Source organism: Vulpes vulpes, chromosome 9, assembly GCF_048418805.1.
Source record: "Vulpes vulpes isolate BD-2025 chromosome 9, VulVul3, whole genome shotgun sequence".
NCBI classification, from domain to species: Eukaryota; Metazoa; Chordata; class Mammalia; order Carnivora; family Canidae; genus Vulpes; species Vulpes vulpes.
This window is the reverse complement of record NC_132788.1, coordinates 34,921,151-34,940,707: the sequence shown is the minus strand read 5'-3', so window position 1 is coordinate 34,940,707 and position 19,557 is coordinate 34,921,151. Positions and strand designations below refer to the sequence as shown.

General features: G+C 43.7%; 1 protein-coding gene across 2 annotated transcripts in view; it reads left to right on the top strand.

Annotated features, from left to right (window-relative positions):
- Positions 1-19,557, top strand: part of CRYL1 (crystallin lambda 1) — a 176,941-nt gene that overhangs the window by 140,720 nt on the left and 16,664 nt on the right. For both annotated transcript variants that reach the window (XM_072719807.1, XM_025996640.2), the window contains exons 4-5: positions 4,286-4,447; positions 11,237-11,431. In XM_072719807.1, the coding sequence (XP_072575908.1) occupies positions 4,286-4,447; positions 11,237-11,431 (357 nt within the window). The remainder of the gene's footprint in view (positions 1-4,285; positions 4,448-11,236; positions 11,432-19,557) is intronic.

The window sequence follows — 19,557 nt, the reverse complement described above, 5'->3', positions numbered from 1 at the left end:
ATAAAAAAATAAAATCTTAAAAAAAAAAAGAAAGAAACTGTATGCTATTTGCAAGCTTAAATGAAATATTTTTAATTGTGTTTTTTTTCATGGCAAGTATTTTAACCTAATTCTAAATAAAAAATTTCATAAAAGGTACCAGAAATAGCATTGGAATGAGGATAGGAATAGACTCATTAATCAGGACAGCAATCGATGCATTTCAGCCTCTTCTTCATTCCCTGTGATTACCCATAGAAAGGACTGCTATTTAAAGCAAACAACAGGGGATCCCTGGGTGGTGCAGCGGTTTTGCGCCTGCCTTTGGCTCAGGGCGCGGTCCTGGAGCCCTGGGATCGAATCCCACGTCAGGCTCCCAGCATGGAGCCTGCTTCTCCCTCTGCCTGTGTCTCTGCCTCTCTCTCTCTCTCTGTGACTATCATAAATAAAATAAAATAAAGCAAACAACAATAATTCTGGTAACCTTAACAACTAATCCCTGGGAAGTAACGTTCCTAAATATGGTATTATGCCGAGTGAAATAAGTCAATCAGAGAAGGACAAACATTATATGGTCTCATTCATTTGGGGAATATAAAAAATAGTGAAAGGGAATAAAGGGGAAAGGTGAGAAAGTGAGTGGTAAATATCAGAGAGGGAGACAGAACATGAGAGACTCCTAACTCTGGGAAATGAACAAGGGGTGGTGGAAAGGGAGGTGGGCAGGGGGTGGGGGTGACTGGGTGATGGGCACTGAGGGGAGCACTTGATGGGATGAGCACTGGGTGTTATGCTATATGTTGGCAAATTGAACTCCAATAAAAAAAATATATGTTCTAGGTTGATTTTTACTTTGGAAAGATCTCTCTAGGTTGGGTACAATTTGTTCTAGATTATTGTAAACTCTACTTAGGATTTGTAATATGCTTTTAAAAACTTTATTTTGATGTTAAGGAAAAAAAGCCTCTGATTAAGACATAAGACTAAGTTCATTGCCTATGATAATGAAAGCTCGAATAGATGTAATTAGTGCTAACAGACTGTAATGTGGATCACTTCCATCTTCAGTTTGAAAATTAATTTCCTTCTGCCGTGATTGCAGTAGGGTTTTAGCTCACCTTTCTTTTCTTTCCCCATGTCTTTTGGCTAATAAAATTTCTTTGCATGTAAAATACTTTAAGTACTGAGGTCTTCTAATTTAGTTTGACTTTCTGGAAAGTACATTGAAATTGCTTCCAGATGTTTTGTATTAACAAATATAGATTTTTCTAGCAACAGGATGCCTATCTAAAATGGCTGAATCGATTTTAAAAAAATCAATGAAATTTCATTTTCCCTATGAACATATTTGTTTTGTAAAATATATACCATTGCATAGCAAGTGAGTAAACTTTAAACATGAGTTATTTCCTTTGCTTGGGAATTCTCCAGTACACTGACTTGCCATGGCTGTGCTGCTTTTCTAGAACATTCCTAATGAGTTAAATGCTGTCACAGATACCTTTGACTAATAACAAAACACCACAATTTATAAATGATTTACCTTTTAAAATATAAGTAAATTAGAGAGAATTAAAGTTGTATCTATAATACCATCATTCAGTTTCTTCCTTTCAAGAAGGCAAAGGAAAAAGGAGTGTTTAAACTTAACCTCGCTTTTTAACCGCCTGATACTGCCTGAGATGAGTGAACTCCTTCTGATGTACCAGGTAGAGCTGTGGTACTTGGGAAGTTACATTGTGCTTTATTTGTCCCGAGTTTTGTTTGGTTTGTTGAAATCTGAGCATGCGGACTATAGTAGTTGTGTGTGAGAATAACATTTATTATGTGTTGTGTCTCCCACTTCAAAATAAACAAAATACAAACAGATAATGATCATTGGTTTCAAAGTGCTGTCAGAGTTTAATTAAGCCAAGTCAAGCTTATTACATTCAGTAGAGATAGAACATTTGCTAACACTTCACATTTTCTCCAGAAAGGACCTCTGAAAAACACCGTTTTGTTGGAAAGATATGGGCTGGAGTCTCACCTGGTCACATGGCTGTAGTTTAGAGGGAGCAAGCCTGCTTTGCCGTTGGGTTCTCAGCTGTCTCATTGTTTGGTACTCTGCCCTTCCTCCCAGCCCGTTTGTGGCAAAGAGAATGGCCCTTGCGTCTCTTAGCTTTGTAATAAACCGCAGTGATAAAGGTCCTGATTAGTAGTGTTTCAGACTCCATTTCTCAGACGAGGAGTATCAGCTCCCTAATGAATAGCAAGGAAATGAACTCAAGGCTTGACATGGACAGAGGCATTATAATCCTGGCCCACCAAATTGAACAATTTCTACTATCAACAACAACAACAACAACAACAACAACAACAACAACAAAACATCAAGCAAATGTGCCATTAAAAAACCCTTACATAATTGTAGCAGGTTTGGGTTTCCTCTGGTTCAAATTTTCTTGCCTCTTTGATAATCAGACGATCTGAAGAAAGGCATAGCATTTCAGGGGAGAATCTGCATGACAGGCTCACAATAAGGCTATTCACAAGGACTCTTTTATTCTCTCAAACAGTATCTGCATCATTCTTAGTCTCTGGCTTTACTACAAGGGTCCATTTAAATTTAACCCAACTCGCTGACTTAACTGATCCAGGAATTACTCAGTACAACCAGCCAGCAACTGTAGCTTTTTTTTCCCCTTTTGATAAGGGGATTTAATACAATGGCCTTTACAGTTCTTAAATGACTCCATTTTTTCCCCTGTCTTTGAGATGTGGCGCTTATATGACCTTTTGTTCTTAATAAAATTTAACATGGTTTGATTATATTTTTAAAAAGTATAAACAAACACAATATTGACTCCCTGCCCTCAGAGTAAAACTTTTAAAATCTTGTAGATGGTATAAAAATGGAATTTATGTCATAATATTTACACAGTTGATTTCAATATATTGGATTCCATTATTAATGATTAGATACTACTAAATCAAACTTGAACATATTTTCCTTTTTGAGGGGTGATTCTCATATAATCCCAGTAGTCCTTCAGCATTGCATGCTCACCTTTACACACTTTTGGTATTCTGCTGGTGTTTATACCATTTCTGCCACCACAGTGCTATTACACTAATCAGGGCATCCTTGGGTTTGTCTGTGAGTAGCTGGAGGAGGAGTGTAGGACAGAGCTTAGACACAGTGGAGAGATTCTTGAGGATATATTTGGTAGCATGCCACACTGAGAGTATAGATGATCCACACTTTGGATCCACACCTCGGAATAGTAGGTCTCAAACTTTAGGAGGAACAAAAATCATCAGAATGTTTGACAAAAATGCAGCTACCTGGACCCCACCACCAAAGACTGATTAAGTAGGTCTGGGATGAGGGCCTGAGAATTTGTATTTTTGACAAGGACTCGGTTGATTCTGATGCTGATGATTACCAGACCACACTGAGACCATTATCCTATAAGTTCACCAGGGAACCTTGGGAATTCATGATTCCCTCCCCCACCCACAGGCCTCTTGCCTCTAGTATTTCTAGTATTGGAGCAGCTTGTGAATCTTCTCCTGTTCTGCTTCCATCCAAAGCAGGGCAGTATCCACCGTGTATCTGACTTTCCCAGGAACAGGCCTCATCTGCGGGCCCACACTTGGGTGTTTGAGAATGTCCTCTCACTCTACCCCAGCTCTGTGCGTGATTAGGATTTCAGAGCGGTGTTATCTGCAGCACTTGATCCAAATTTGGTCCTCTGTCCTCCTCCCGTGTCCCTATTAAAGTAATTTTAGATTTTTAGAAACAAAAGTCCTTTTCAAAAAGATTGCCAATTAGAAATGGATGCTCAAGAAGCCTTTTGGGAATTATGGATGTAACATGTTTGTCCATTTCATGAAGATAAGATTTTTCCTTGAAGGTAAGTTGATCTGATAGTCAGGACAAATAGGAAAAATAAGTGGTGATGGCTACTATTGCTGTTTGTAGCATTGCGCCAAAGGTGGTGTCATGTCTTCTGCTGTCGAGTCTACCCCCATAGACTTGGCAGACTGCATTATTATGGGAATTTTCAGTTGGCAGACATTTTTGTTATGAGAATTTTCAGACCTGTGCAAAACTAGAAAATACAACTCCCATATTATGTCACCCAGTTTCCAGAGTTATGGAGATTTGCTGTGTTTTTCAGCAACTTTTTGTTTTGTTCTTAAATTTTGCTAGTAGTTATCTAATCAGTTCATTTTGGGAATGAATCAAACATGACATGCTTGGGTTGGAGCCTGACTGAATACAGTATCATGAATATTAATTTGAATATGTCCTTTTCAGGAATGTATTCCAGAAAACCTAGAGCTGAAGAAGAAGATTTTTGCTCAGTTAGATCAAATTGTCGACGATAAAGTTGTCTTAAGCAGCTCCACCTCTTGCCTTCTGCCTTCTAAGCTGTTTGCTGGCCTGGCGCACGTGAAGCAGTGCCTTGTGGTCCATCCGGTGAGTGCCTTACACCTCAAGAATTGGTTATATCTCATTTTGGTTTTCAGGAACAATACATTTTGACTAATCTGCTAGTAAATTTTAACTGTTTTATTGAGGTATAATTCATATGCCACACAGTTAAAATTGTATAATTTAGTGGGTTTTTTAAAAGTATCTTTAGAAAGTTGTAAAATACTGGCATTTTTAAAAAGAGTTTAATCCAAAAATGCCTTGAATTGTATCTGCATACCTTGTGCATAATGAGATAGAATGCACGATACTTATATACTTTCACCCTTGTGTAACTCACCTTCTAACTGAAGAGAGAGACTACTAAATGCATAATTCCACTGTCAGGGAAAAAGCCACTTTTACAAAATATGTATATTGAGTAAGAATTTGTAGCCATGTAACTGTGTTGTGTAGTATACTCAACACAATTCAGAGTAGGATCAGTTTTGCTATAAGGCAGATTCTGGGTCCTGCTCCTGAGATTCTGGTTGACTTTAAATCCACTACCCCTTTTTCTTTTGTTCCCTGAACCCACCTGTTGTAATTACCTGGACAAACTTACTCACTAGGGGGTGCATGATCAGGTATATTGGACAGTGAGTTCCACATTGATGTGCAAGTGCTTAATAAATCTTTTTGAGATTAATGTGGTAATGTGAGGAAAGGGGAATCAGAGAGGAAATCCAAGGATCACTTGGTGGGGGTTTGAGCTCACTGTGACCTTGGAGACCCAGGACAGCCTGTTAGGACAGAGAAGCTAACTTAGCTCAAGCCATAATAGACATGATAGTAGATGACAGTGGCCATACCCCCAGCACCAGCAGGCCATCGGAGGTGAAGGCTGGGGACAGCCTAATGGAGAAACTGGAGCCAAGCTGGGCAGGATCTGGTTGGGCTGACAAGAGAGGAGAGAATGTGAGGCTGGGAAAGTTTGTAAACAAAGACACTTGGCCAAGAGCAAGCATGGGGTGTGTAGCATCATAAGGAGGCTAGCCTGCCTGGAAGGGCATCCATACCTCACATACTTGGGGAGCAGGAGGAAAATGCTGGAAGGCTGGACAACAGTTGGGTTATACAGAATCGTCAGAGTTGCTCTGAAGAGCTGGGACTGGCTTAGGCACAGAGCAGCCTTGTGATGCGGTGGAGATGCTGCCTTTGGAGGGTAATCAGAAGGTTCTTTCTATATTGAAGATGGCTCAGAGAGGGGAGCAGCTGCTTCACAAAATTGGGGCAGTATTCCAAGTATGGAGGACCAGGCCTCTAGACTAAGAGGAGGGAAAGAAGCGGGCAGGGGAGGGGGACAGACTTGGCTCAGGGAGAGGAGGAAGAAGGGGAAGTCACAGATGCCTGCTGGATTCTGTGTACTGACAAGAGTTGCACCACCATTCACAGAGCTGTATGGTTCTGGATGTCTGGATGTCTTCCTACTGACATACAAAAGGGACCTTAACTGAAGCATCCAAATACCAAGTGTCCTCAAATACAGAGACGTAGACCCACAGAGCCTAGAAGAAAACCAGTCATGTGTAGCTACCACTCAGATAGAGGAAATTAGCGCCAAGAGGGACCTTAACTACAGCATCCAAATACCAGGTGACATGAAACATGTCCTATCTTTGCTTCTGTGATATTTACATGTCTGTAAAAAGGACTCTTAGAAACTGTAAACCACTTATTAGATTGTTGGTTGCTTCAGTGACAGGTGTAAGCCTCTTACTTGAAAATTTCCAATTTCTAGCCAGAGATTTTACTTCTGAATCAGGTAAAAAAAAAGAAAAAGAAAAAAGAAAAAAACAACTAAGTCAAATTGTTTAGAAAATACCTCCAAAGTTTTTCTTTTTTTTTTTTTAATTTTAAGATTTTATTTATTCATGAGAGACACAGAGAGACAAAGAGAGGCAGAGACACAGGCAGAGGGAAAAGCAGGCTCCATGCAGGGAGCTGATGCAGGACTCAATCCTGGGACTCCAGGATCACACCCTGGGCCAAAGGCAGGTGCCAAACCGCTGAGCCACCCAGGGATCCCCTCCAAAGTCCTTTAACAAGATTTCTACCTGTATCTCTTCATTTTAAACCTAATGGATGAGACCACCCCTTATTCACTTTTCTGTCACACCTAACGAGTACCTCTGACTAGTAGTTCAGCCCCTGACTATTGAGTAATGACATTTCTCCTACTACCATTCCAGGATTGCTCACTCTTACTTCTTTAATCAAAGGCAAACAGCATAGGCAAATTAAGTTCAGACCTTACTTCAAAAATTAACCTCTTATTACTTTTGTAAATTATTTTATACCCAAGCCAACATTCACTAAAGCAAATGAAATCACCCAAGTTGACTGTCTTTGGAATTTTATCCTTTCTTTCTTTTGTACTGGTGCTGCCCACCATGTCCTCATTCCGCTGAGCTAAAGGAGAGTGGGGGGGAAAAGTGTCTTTGAGCAATTCAACCTAGGCTAGATGGATAATCCCTAAATCATCAAGAACCATTTACTATCTCTGAGGAGCTACAGTTTCCCTTCAGCCCTGTAGCTGGGCAGGAGAATCCCAGCTCATCAGTTCACATGGCACTGCCTCAGCTCTGTGCTCTAGTCACTCACAACTCTTCACCCAGACAGGAAATAGGATAAAGGCAAGGGAAGCCTATTCATGCCTCTGAAAGGCTGTGGCAAGAGGGGATAGTCAGCAATTGCAAAAGATTGCTGCCTCCACCCCTCTGTGGAAGAACCAACAGCCAAGGAGTTTCTACATCACATATTGTTTCTTGGGCACTTTTTCCCATTGGCATCTGAGGAGCTTTCAGGTCCTCTGAGCCCTGGTGGGTGAGTGGAAGTCACTATAGGTTGGATGTGTTCTCTCTATGCACAGGTAGATTGGAGCCAGGAGAGTGGCGGACTCAGGAAGAGGGGTGTTAATGTGGCCGTTGTCTGTGTCCCTGATAGGCTTCCTCTCAGATGTCTTTTATGTTGCCTTTGCTTATCTGCCTCATCTCCTTGTGGATGTGTAGAGAGGCTCAAGGTTGCCTATTTGGCAGCCAGTGATTAACTGAAAGTGGAGTTTGGCTGCATTCTCTCTTGGTACTTAGATCTATGTTAGTGATCAATCAAAGCAAACAGTTTTCTACTGATAGTTTCAGCCACGGTCTACAGTCTGTTTTCAGTTGGGGATGTGATGGTTCCATGGAGCTGATGGGGCTGTGTGAGCCCATCAGATGCTCTTGGTGCCACCCTTATGGATGCCCTGTGGATGACGCTGCCTGGGAAGTTCACACTATCTGCTTAGGGAGAGTCTTGAGTGGGAACAGTTCCTAAACACACAACTCTCACGTAGGTTACTAGTCAGCCATGGTAGCCTGGAGTCAAATCAGGCCCAACTCGCATGAGGCACCCAGAGTGTTCCCGTCCAAGCACTCCTTGCCTACGCTTGCACCTTCTCTGACTCACTCTTCCACCTGACCCTAAAACCATTTGCCCTCATGTTGATGGTACTTTGGATATTTATCTATAAGTTTGCTGTTCGTGGAGAGCACATGAGTGTGTGTATGTGTGTGTGTGCAAGCAGTGCCTGTTTCAAATTGCCATCTGCTACCTTCAGAGGGGTGGGGGTTATCACTAAAAGACTTTCCTATGTAAAGTATCAAAATGGCAAAGGATTTAGTCTTGTCCACCTGCGGTAAGCAAGATACTGATTCATTTTTATACTCGTTTTTCAATGAGGAAGAGGAATTCACCAGGTCAGGAGTGCCCTCTCCCCAGCAGGGCTGTGCAGATGAATTACAAATTGCTGCACCTGTCTTCTGGGAAAAGGGACGGTCTGCCTTTCCTCTGTGAGTTTAACTCTGTTTAATCTGCTGCAGAGAAAATAAGCGAAGGCTCTGTGTTGGGCGTGCTGTGCTATCACCGTGATCACATGCCTCCCAGGCTCCGGTCCAGATTCTGGGCAGGCTTTTCATGAGGTGAATGGAGAATGCCCCCCTTGTACCGCCCAGCTCAACCTGAGCTCTCAAAGAGCCTCACAGGCCAGGCCCTCTCTTGGGCCTCCAGCAAAGCTCAGCTCCGCTCTCTCGCCAGCTGAGCTGGGGACCATCTCCTGTAACCTTTAGAAAAGTTGCCTCCTTTCCTCCTTTGTTTGTTCTTCTCATTTCTTGAGAATATGTTTCTCACTCTAACTCACAGACTCCAACAGCAGAAGGCCCAGGTCCTGCCGTCACGTCAGAAAGAGAGTAGTGTCAGGAAACAGCCATTCCTTTCATATTTAAGAGAGTTGCTTGCTTTGTTTACCTCTTGTCCTCTCCAATCCCCACCTCTCCTCTCTCTACAATGTCATTGTCACTGCCCATCTCTGAGCCTGCAGTAGGGGTCAGGGTCCTTGTCTTGGAACTGAGGTGCCATGGCAAGTACGACCCCATCCAGGGCCTCAGATCTGGGAGGTCCTCTCGCAGAAGCTTATAGACTTGGAGCACATGGACACAGAAGTGTGGAAACTTGGCCTGTTTTAGGAAGTGCAAAGGGCCAGATCGTGCAGTTGTATTTGAGTGGATGGTAGGGACTTAAAGTCATGCAGGGTTTTGAGCTGGAGGTGGTATGATTAGCTGTTTTTATTATTTTTTTTAATTTTAATTGTGATAAAATACACATAAGATTTGTCACCTTAAAAAAAAAAAAAAAGATTTGTCACCTTAGCCATTTCTAAGTATACGGTCCAGTGGCAGTAGGCACATTCCCACTGTCCTGCAGACCTCACCACCATCTGCTCAGACTCTCTGTCTTCATTCAGATTGAGACTCTGTCCCCATTAAACAGCAACTCTCCATTCCCCTGCCCCTAGCCCTGGCAGCCTCAGGTTCTCCTTTCTGTCTCTGGATTTGACAGGCCCCTGCCTGACAAAGGATCACCTTGGCAGCAGCAGAGAGGATGAGCCTGGAGGGGGAGGCTGGGGAGGAGAGTGCCAGAATCTTCATTGGAGGTGATGGCCTGAGCTAAGTGTGTGGTGGCAAGAATGGGTTTTCTGAAAGATGTGAATAGAATTGACAGAATCATGGATGGGAAGGTGTAAGGAGAGGAGGGTCCTGGGAGAGGCAGGCACCAAGGATACTTCTCATGGTATTAACTTGGGTGTCGAGGCTGTGATGGGTCTCATCAAGGTGCAGTGCTAGGAAGAGGACCTACGGTTTAGGGTGGGAGAGATGGGAGTGGAGTTCGTGACAGGTTGAGTGTATGGTTGTTGGATATCCTAGGGGTGTGTCCAACGCACGACTGCAAATATGGGCCTGCAGTGGGAGATGAGCTCTGTGTGAGATCACAGCATTTTGGGGTAGGAGTGATGGCCTGAGAACTGCTGAGCTCTTCCCAGAGCTAGAGAGTGGGTATAGCAGGAAGCCAGTGGGGGCAGCCTGGGAGCACCACCATTTAAGGAGAGTGTAGGCAGGAGGAGAACCTGTAAAGAATACTTGCGCAAGGAAACTAGCAAGTGGTATGTACAAATGCTTTTTAACTGTTGTCTCAACTGTGTTTTTGCTACCTATGGGGCTTGCAACATTGAAAGACCTTAAGCCCAACGTCTTTGTCTTATAGTAAGAAAAAATTCATCCAAGATACACATACTTCCAGTTCTTACAATTCTGATATTTAAAAAAGCCAGGGGTAGACATTTTTATAAGACTTCAGTCTAGGCAGGAGATAAGCGATTCAGTTGAGGCACTGATTCATAATTACTTATTTGAAAACAGGTGCCATCCTCTCTTGCTTTCTAAGAGGGTTGAGAGAGTGACCAGGGCAGGCTGAGAGCTGAAGGAACTCTAAACTGTGTGTAGACCAGAGGCCTCTCCTATGTGATGTCCTAGGGAAAGAAATTTTTCTTTCCCTTTTCTGTAGAAGTCATTTTAGAATGGATGCTTCTTAAAGCTATTTAGTGACTATAATATTCTATCAATTTTCATCCATATATCAAGGAAAAATTATTTAAAAGCATCATTTGGAGAACATTTTACTACAGTGCATTTGGCTTTTAATGGTGAGGCTAATCAGATTCTACCAACCAGCATTTTCTTTGGACCTAGGATAACTTTCTTTTCTCCAAGAACAGCTTCTCAAAGTACAGCAAGAAAACCAGAGCCCAAAGTGTAAATGCTGGGCTAGGCAAGCATTTCCTTCGGGGCCTACTCACGGTGAACCAACCCTTCCCATCTTAGGCTGTATTATGATGAGGCTGTGGTAGAGTTCTGTTGCTGTGTGATATCTAGGTGAGATTGGTGGGGGATGGGGTGGGGCAGACATTTGAGGCTCAACATGGAGAAGTTAGGGAAATACCAAGTTTTGGGTATTTCCCAAAATCATGCTGTCAATGATTTTTAATACCAACACAGTAGAATGGCAAGAACCTGCAGTGACTCTTGTAGAGAAAATGGCTCTGAGGATGACTGGGGTAGGTAGAAGCCTAAGAAGTCTAAACAACTGGTAGCTAAGAAATCCTGTGGGGAGGTCAGGGGTTTGGAGATTAGTCCTGGATGTTTCAGATGGTCATCTGCCCCTCCAAATTTCAAACTCCTGTGTTGGTTCTGATTTTTCTATAAATAAAACCACAGAATTCTGCACTCAAGTTTTTCCTTGCCCACCTTTTTGGATTACTTCATATTTCAAGTTTCTTGTCATGGGTGCTAAATCTAGAGAGGCCTCTCCAAAGACAAATCTGCCCCATCTGACCATTCAAGATAGGCAAGCAAAGTCTGCCAAAACAACAGCCCGACTCCAGAGCTGTCTTTTGAGCCCTTCCCCTTCCATCTCTCTCATAAGGTAAACCCACCATACTACGTGCCGTTGGTTGAGCTGGTCCCACACCCGGAGACGGCTCCTGCGACAATGGACAGAACCTACGCCCTGATGCGGAAGATTGGACAGTCCCCAGTCAGAATCATGAAGGAGATTGATGGCTTTGCCTTGAATCGCCTCCAGTATGCCATCATCGGTGAGGCCTGGCGGCTCGTGGAGGTGAGTGGGCTGCTTCCAGCCTCTGGCAGTTGGAGGGAAATGTGGCCATGGGGGAGGGGTGGTGGGAAAGTCAGTGCTGGGTCCTGCTTGCTCTGTTCTAGGGACTGAGGGCAAGCTCTTCTCTCAGGTTCAGTCAACAGACAAGGAAAATAAAACGTTATGTAGCAATTCATCACATGGTTCAGAGATTCCTCTGTTACAGTAAGTCATTTGATATTCACACTTGATGATAGACTTCTCTGTTTCCTGTCCTTTCATAGAGGACATAGAAATTACCACATAATTTCTCTGTGTGACACACTGCATTTTCTCATAGTCTCAGGTTTTCCCCCCAGTGTTATGATTTTTCAAGAGGAGGAAAAATTAAATTTTGGGTAAACTTGTATCCTCTAGAGAGGTCTAGTTTATTTCAAGAGCTTGAGGAAGAGATAATGGGTAAGCCTTAAACTTGTTAGCAATATGTTCATCTCACATATAAATAAAATATTACACACACACACACACACACACACATGCCCTTGTTCTTTCATGGAAAGCTTTTGTATGTGACTTTCAAAATCACCTCACTGCATACATGTGTACAAAGGACCTGGTGCTAGGCAGGATAGACAATCCAAGCGGCCCCAGGACTTGCAGTGAAGAGTCCAGGGGTCTCAGGCTCAGATCATCTGGTTCTGTCCACTGGCTTGCTGTTGCTTTCCCCAGCTTCCGTATGGGAAGACAGAACCATCTGCCCACTCTCATCTTGCAGGAACCTGGTAGAGTGAGTAAGTCTGTCCAGGTCCACAGGGCAGAGGGAATGGAGCTCAGGCTGAATTGTCTGTTTGTGGAACAGGCCCATTTCTTGGCTTACCTCCTGCGGGAGTTTGCCAGCCCAGCCTGAGACTGGAGCTAGGAAGCCAGCCCGTGAGCATTGTGCTGGAGCTTCCCAGTTCCTGATCACGTGTTGCTCCCACTCCCTGGTTCTGGCATTCTGTCCCGTCCCCATTAGATTCATTATCTGACCCGACTGCCATGGTAATTTGCCACAGAATAGCTCAATTCTGTGTCCTTACTGTTTAAATCCACTTAATGTTCCTATATCTTCAAGATAGAGTCCTGGGATTTTCATTGTTAAGTTTGTAGTTTTAATTTCCTAAAGTTGTAGAATGTTTTTTAGTATCAGTGGTAGAATGTTTGAAAGACAACACTGAGCTGAAAGCACCCCCATGGAGCTGTGTTTAAAATATTTCCCCTTGTCTAGAGAAGGGGAACATTTTAACAGACCACAAGAAAAGTTCAGTATTACACTGTGAGAAGTTTTTTTTTTTTTTTAAAGGATTTTATTTATTTATTCATGAGAGAGAGAGAGAGAGAGAGAGAGAAGCAGAGACACAGGCAGAGGGAGAAACAGGCTCCACTCAGGGAGCCCGACGTGGGACTCCATCCCAGGTCTCCAGGATCACGCCCTGGGCTGAAGGCAGCGCTAAACTGCTGAGCCACCCCAGCTGCCCTGTGAGAAGTTTTAAGGCAGTTTTTACTTTTGTTTGTAAGGTATCTCAGTGCCCCAAAGATAAAGAAAAGCCGTAAGTTGAAGCTTGCTTCCTCTGATCAGAAAGATGTGAGCCAACCTGAGGAAAAACTTGGAGATTCTGGTATCATAGAATTAGGTGGGAGTCATATGCAAAGGATTCTATGTTGACCACAACTGGAACCAGCTGCAGTCTGGAAGCTCCAGGTTTGGAAGAGCAGTGAGGGGTTCCAGTGTCTCACTTTACTGGTTGGAGGAAGAAGGGCTGGAAGGGTTTCTGAATTTGGCCACTCTGGGTGTTTTCATGGCCTCATTTTTTCTGCCCTCCTTCTGATTGTCCTGTCTCCACTGGTGGACTGAATATAATCATATTACTGGCTGACAGGAATGTTCCCAGGGACGACATACCTGACAATCCCACCCGTGTCTCTACTTTGGCTACTGTGCAACTCACGTGTCTGAAGTCCCCCTAGGGCACCAAATGCTAAAATTCAGCAGGATACGGTTTGAATGTGAAAAATCAAAAAAAAGGCTACAGAAATGAGATGATAAAGTGTGACTAGAACCTCAAGTTTCTTTGGTGAATGTGTATAAGATAATTCACTTTTAGAAATAAAGATGATCTGCGGACAGAATTCAGGCAGGCCTAGAAACAGCAGGTCCCTCTGTCCAGGGTGGGGTGAGGCAGGAATAGAATGGTGGGCATTCCAGAGCTCTGCAGAGACTTTAGTGACAGGTGAAGTGTTTCAGTTGTGGGACAGGGGATCATGGAGGGAACAGGTCAGAGGGCAGGGACACCAGTGTTGTCCCCCAGGTGCTTTGACCAGTTCTGCTCAGCCAGACATGGGAGGGCCATCAGCTCACCGGCTGTGCACCTGCTCCCAAAGTTGTTGTTTCTTGGGGCAGAGAAGTCACAGGTGTGGGTTCTGAACTTCCACACTGTGGCCCTGCTTTCCTAGGCTCTGGGGCTGGCAGAGCCAGAGTCCCACCTAGAGAGTCCTTCCCTGGCTCCTCCCTCTGAGTTCTCCACACTGCAGCCCAGCAGACCCACTAAAGGCACATTTTTCTTAACTCCCCCCACCTCCCCACCCTCCCCTTGGGCATAGTTGGATCAGTATTTCTGCCCATTAGGTGGGGTGGCTTAAGGAGTCTTGACTATCACATGAATTTCTTAAAGGAAAACCTGTGCTGCCTGTGGTCTTGTTTCCATTTAAGACATTGAGAGTCAGGCAAAGTAAGAAAGCCTCTCGGGAGCCCCACCTTGCTGTGTGCAGATCTGCACGCGTGTGCTGAGCCCCAGTCAGGGCTGGGGTTACATGACACCCGTTTGACTCACAATTTCAGAGCTAGTTGAACTTGAATTTAGATTTTAGGGTGTTCCGAGTTTCCCTCAAAACATTTAAGGGCAACTTTAATATAAAAAGGAGCTGAATTGGGGATGTTTTGCAATAAAAAGTGAAGATTTTTTTTATATGTCTTAAATTCAAAAGATCCAAAAATCTCAAAGAATTTATCTTTCCAAGATATTCTCCTTCTGCAGTGGGTTTCACGTGTGGGCCAAAGCACTAAGGCTCAGCCTTGCTGTAGAAAACACCAGGAGCTAAGATGAGGTCAAGGGACTCATCATGGGCGCTTCAGTCTCATTCCTTTGATTCACAGAGCAAGTTGAAATTTGGCAGAACCTTTTCTCTTTGACCCACACTAGGGCTAGTGTGCTTTCAGGTATGAAAGCTGCAAGGTGCCTTAGTTGCAGAGCACAAAGATGCCTCGTGCAGCATATGGGCCTGCATGCCACTGTCCTGGCTTCTCGGGTGCCATGTCAGCGATGCAGTGAGGAATACTGTTCTGTGGTGTGTTGTGTGTAGACAGCTCTGCACAAATCAAATCCAAGTGTGAATTTCCAGGAGTTCTACCCATGAGTTGGGGTGTGAGCTGCAGTGGGAGAGGCAGGGGGCCTGGCCAGAATGATGGCTTGCATTTCTCTTCAGCTATGGTGGTGTCTTAATGCAGATATCAGAGGAGCAGAAAGATGCTGTTTTGCAATTTGCTAGTTTTGTTGATCTGGTAGGTTATGATTGATTTTCCCATGTTGACGCAGCCTAGCATACCAGAAATAAATACCAGCAGGTGTCTAATTCTTTCTAGACATTGCTGGAGTCAGTTTGCTTATGTTTTGTTGAGAATTTTTCCTAAGTTCAGAAGAAATACTGGTTTATAGTTTTGTGGTTTGTTTTTTTTTACTGTCTTTATTTAGTTTTGATATCAAGGTAACACTTCATTAGCTATCAAGGTAATAACACATAAATGAATTGGTAAGTTTTCCCTCTTTATTTTTTTTTGAAGAGATTATAAAGTTTTTGTTAATTCTTCTTTAAATGTTTGGTAGAATTCTCCAGTGAAAGCACCTGGGTGTGGAGGGCTCTTTTCCAAGAGATTTTTTTTTAATTTTTTTTTAAATTTTTATTTATTTATGATAGTCACACACACACACACACACACAGAGAGAGAGAGAGAGAGAGAGAGAGAGGCAGAGACATAGTCAGGGGGAGAAGCAGGCTCCATGCACCGGGAGCCCGACGTGGGATTCGATCCCAGGTCTCCAGGATCGCGCCCTGGGCCAAAGGCAGGCGCCAAACCGCTGCGCCACCCAGGGATCCCCCCCAAGAGATTTTTAATGACAAGTTCAGCTTCTTTAATTGTTATAAGAACCATTCAGGTTGTCTGTTTCATCTTGGTTGAGTTTTAATGGTTTGTGGCTTTTAAGAAATCGTTCCATTTCTTCTGAGTTGTTGAATTCATGAACTTAAAGGTGCTGGTGGTACTCTCATACTTAGGGTCCGCAGGGTCTGTAGTGATATTCCTGGTTTTGTTCCTGATATGGGGGATTGGTGTCTGCTCTCTTTTTATCCTTGTCAGCCTTGCTAGAGCTTTATCAATTTTATTGATTATTTTGAAGAAGCAACTTTTTGTTTCATTGATTTTCTTTATGTTGTTCCTGTTTTTGAGTTTCATTCACCAACTCTGGAGCACATATTTTAATATTTGCAGCCAAGCATGGAAGAGTAATTCTAAGGGTGGAGCAGGGAAAGATTAGGGAGGCTTCTGTGCAGGCCTGCCCATTCAAGAAGAGGGAGGTGAGCTGCAGACCTTATTTCCTGGTCAGAAAGAGAAAGTGCTGGGAACAAGACACACTTCATCTTTGTGGCAACCTAGACCATGACAGACTGTCTTGCCATCGATTGTCTGTCCCCACACAGCTGTGTAAGCTTGGCAAGAACAAGACTGGGAGAAAGATGGGCTGCTAGGTACCTGAAGGAACAAGGTTACTGGGTTATGTTCACAGGTGCTCACCCCATGTTTTCCCTTCCAGTTTGGCTTCAGAATTGAGATGGAGCAGCCCTTTGTAAGCTTGGAAATGCCAGATGAACAAGTCCAGCTACAGTCTAGTAGCCCAAGATTGGGTCACTAGGGCACAAGATCCTGTTGGCCAAGAATGTGATTTTAAGTCAATATTCTTAAGCTAATGATCGCAATAAAGGAAGTTGTGTTGTGATAATAAAACCTTCACCCAGACAACATCTGAGCTTGTGCTGCCCATAAATTCTTGCTCCATCCAGGCAGGGTAGGTGGAGGTGAGCTGGAGTGAATCATAAAGCCATCAGCAGATTCTCAGCCTGTTGGAATGTGTTGGTAATGAGCTTTGGAAATTGCTTATCTCAGGTTTTATTCACCCTTCTGAGCAATTTAATTTTGAGGTTGGATTTCTTTTTTTCATGCCCTGAGCTGCAGGAATTCAGTTCTTGGTTTCTTGTCAGGCAGGCATAGTTTATGGGATCTGGGTCTAATTCCTTTTATGAAGAATTGTTTCAGTTAATATAATGTATCTCTGAGATCATATAGTAAAATTAACTGAGGAAATCTTTTGTGATAGACTCATTTAGGTGTTTCTGTTGAATATGAGACTGTAACACAGGAATTAGAAGTCTTAGCACAGGGAACCCCCAAGGATCATCTACTCATCAGTAACTTTAGTTTGTATAGTGTTTACAAGTTTACAAAGCACTTTCCTTTATATTTTTCATGATTTACAGGTCATCCCATCTTAAGATCTCATCCCATCTTAATGAGAGGTACATTGTTATTTTTTGCCCTTACCTTTTTTTTTTTAATTTTTATTTATTTATGATAGTCACACAGAGAGAGAGAGGGGCAGAGACACAGGCAGAGGGAGAAGCAGGCAGAGGGAGAAGCAGGCAGAGGGAGAAGCAGGCAGAGGGAGAAGCAGGCAGAGGGAGAAGCAGGCAGAGGGAGAAGCAGGCTCCATGCACCGGGAGCCCGATGTGGGATTCGATCCTGGGTCTCCAGGATCGCGCCCTGGGCCAAAGGCAGGCGCCAAACCGCTGCGCCACCCAGGGATCCCCTGCCCTTACCTATTAAGACACTGGCTCAAGAGGTTAAGTGGTTTGATTCACATTCTGCAGTCTGCTGGGGATTCAAACCTGTGCCACTTCCGTGCTTCAGCATCTGCACCTGTGAGTGGAGGTGACGATGGACTATTTCTCATTGGGATGTGATGAGGATTAGTGGGGTTACATATGTAAAGGGCTTAGAACATGCCTGGCATATGATAATGGTTTAGTGCATGTTACAGACTGTGGTGCTGTAATGGTGCCCATGTTTTCTGAGTTCCTGAAGCCCGTGTAGTTTTTTTAATGCAACAGCTGCCACCAGTGTATTAGCTCTGAGCTGAAATGCTCACATCCTGGCTAAGCATGTGAGACTCCTAGAAGGCATGGGGGGGCCTCACCTGGGAGCTCGTTACCAACACAGCACCTGAGGGCCCATCTCAGACCTGCAGAACCACACTCTGCATTTTAATAAGCTCTGCAGGACGTTCATATGCTCCTTGAAGCAAGCTGGAGAAGCCCTGGCTCTGTCCCCAGTGAGACACTGATCAAAGACTTGATGTGTTGTAGTTCATCTGTTTTAAGGTAAACTTTATGGTTTTGGTTTTTTGTTGTTTTTACATTTTAACATCTTATTTTTATGGGCAGCATGTTTCTTCCTTAGTAGAACATTCAGTAGTCATTTAACTTTTGATCCAGTCTTAATTTCAGTGAGATATAATATATTCTACTGCCTCTTTGTCTTTTCTCCTTCCATGTTCTTCTGTCTCTGTATGTCCTTTGTTTCTGACTCTCTTTATCTGACTTAGGCTCATAATAGATAAACATGCAGCTCTAACCGGCTTCTGCTTAGTGGAGAGATTTCCACCTGGTCACTTTAGAAGCCGTGATTTCCAGTCCTAGTTTTGTGACACTGAATACCTCTGGTTGTCCCAAAAGTGATATGAAAATCAACTTTAAAAGAGGATTTAACTCACTTTCAATTAAAACACAAGCACATTAGAACAAAAGAATGCTAGTTGTAACTGCTCAGGAGAGGTGAGTCATTTTTTCCAAATCAAAGCTGGCCTTCTACGTGTCCCACAGGACTGATTTGGGGATAGATGCCCAGACGGCATCTTCCTTGTCATGCTGGCCACACACTTTTCATCAGCCACCCTCATCTAGCCTTTAGATTTCCGAGTAGGGATGCAAATCGTGGCCAGGTTTTCCTCTTATTAGTCATGGGCCTGTGTGAACAGAAGTGGGTCCCTCCAGGGGTGACAGCCGGAAATGAGCAGGCTTCTTGTACTTGCAAATCAGGTGCACCTGTGTGGCGTGCGCTGGGTCTTATTTTGTTGGCTAGATGAATGAGCAACCTGCTTCCGCATGGATTGCTACACTTAAATTAGAATGTACTGCAAGCTCTTTCACGGAATGGGAGGTGACACAAAGGAGAACTGATGGGGTGAATGTATTTTAGGGGCAAAGATCTGAAATTGTAAGTTCACTACTTTAAGTATCTCTTATGCTTCTCTCCCATGCGCTGTGACTCTGTGGAGGCGGGCGGTCATTTGATTTCTTCTTTCCTTTTATGAACCAGTATTAATATAAACCAGGTCCGGTTCTCCAAGTTCATGTTAATCCTCAGGAAGTTTGCTCCCCACATATTCAGCATTCTGAGAAGGAAGCCATGTCGGACCGTCAGCTGCCTTTGTGGCCCACAGTTTTCTGACAGGCTGGGGAGACCCAGCATTTCACTGATGGCTTTTTTCCATAAATGTCCCCCTGAGTAGGTACCTGTGGCCAAGTAGGTATGCTCCCTGCCAATCATTCAGCCTTCTCTCTGGAAGAAAAACAGTACAAGGCAGGGCAGGGAGGCTACAGAGAAAAAAACAGAGCCAGGTCAGGCTAAGCCACTTGTTTTGCTGGCTTTGGGATCAGGGAAGAGGCAATAGTGGTCTTGTGTCTCTAGAGGCTAGACAAGAGGAAGCATGTTCAAAGCAGTCGCTTGCAGGTAATTGGAAGGCAGGGTCATATTAGAGGCTTTTCTTTGCAGGGAAGGTGTTGGAAACACTGTAGAATGCTCCGGGCTATGGCTAATCTGGAATGTATCCAGTAGGAAAAAGTTGAGGCTTGATTGAGCAAATGGTTCAGACATTGGTGACACCTGTTTGTATATGTGGCAAGAAGAGCCAAGCAGGAGGGCGAGTCGTATAAAGGGAAGTTAA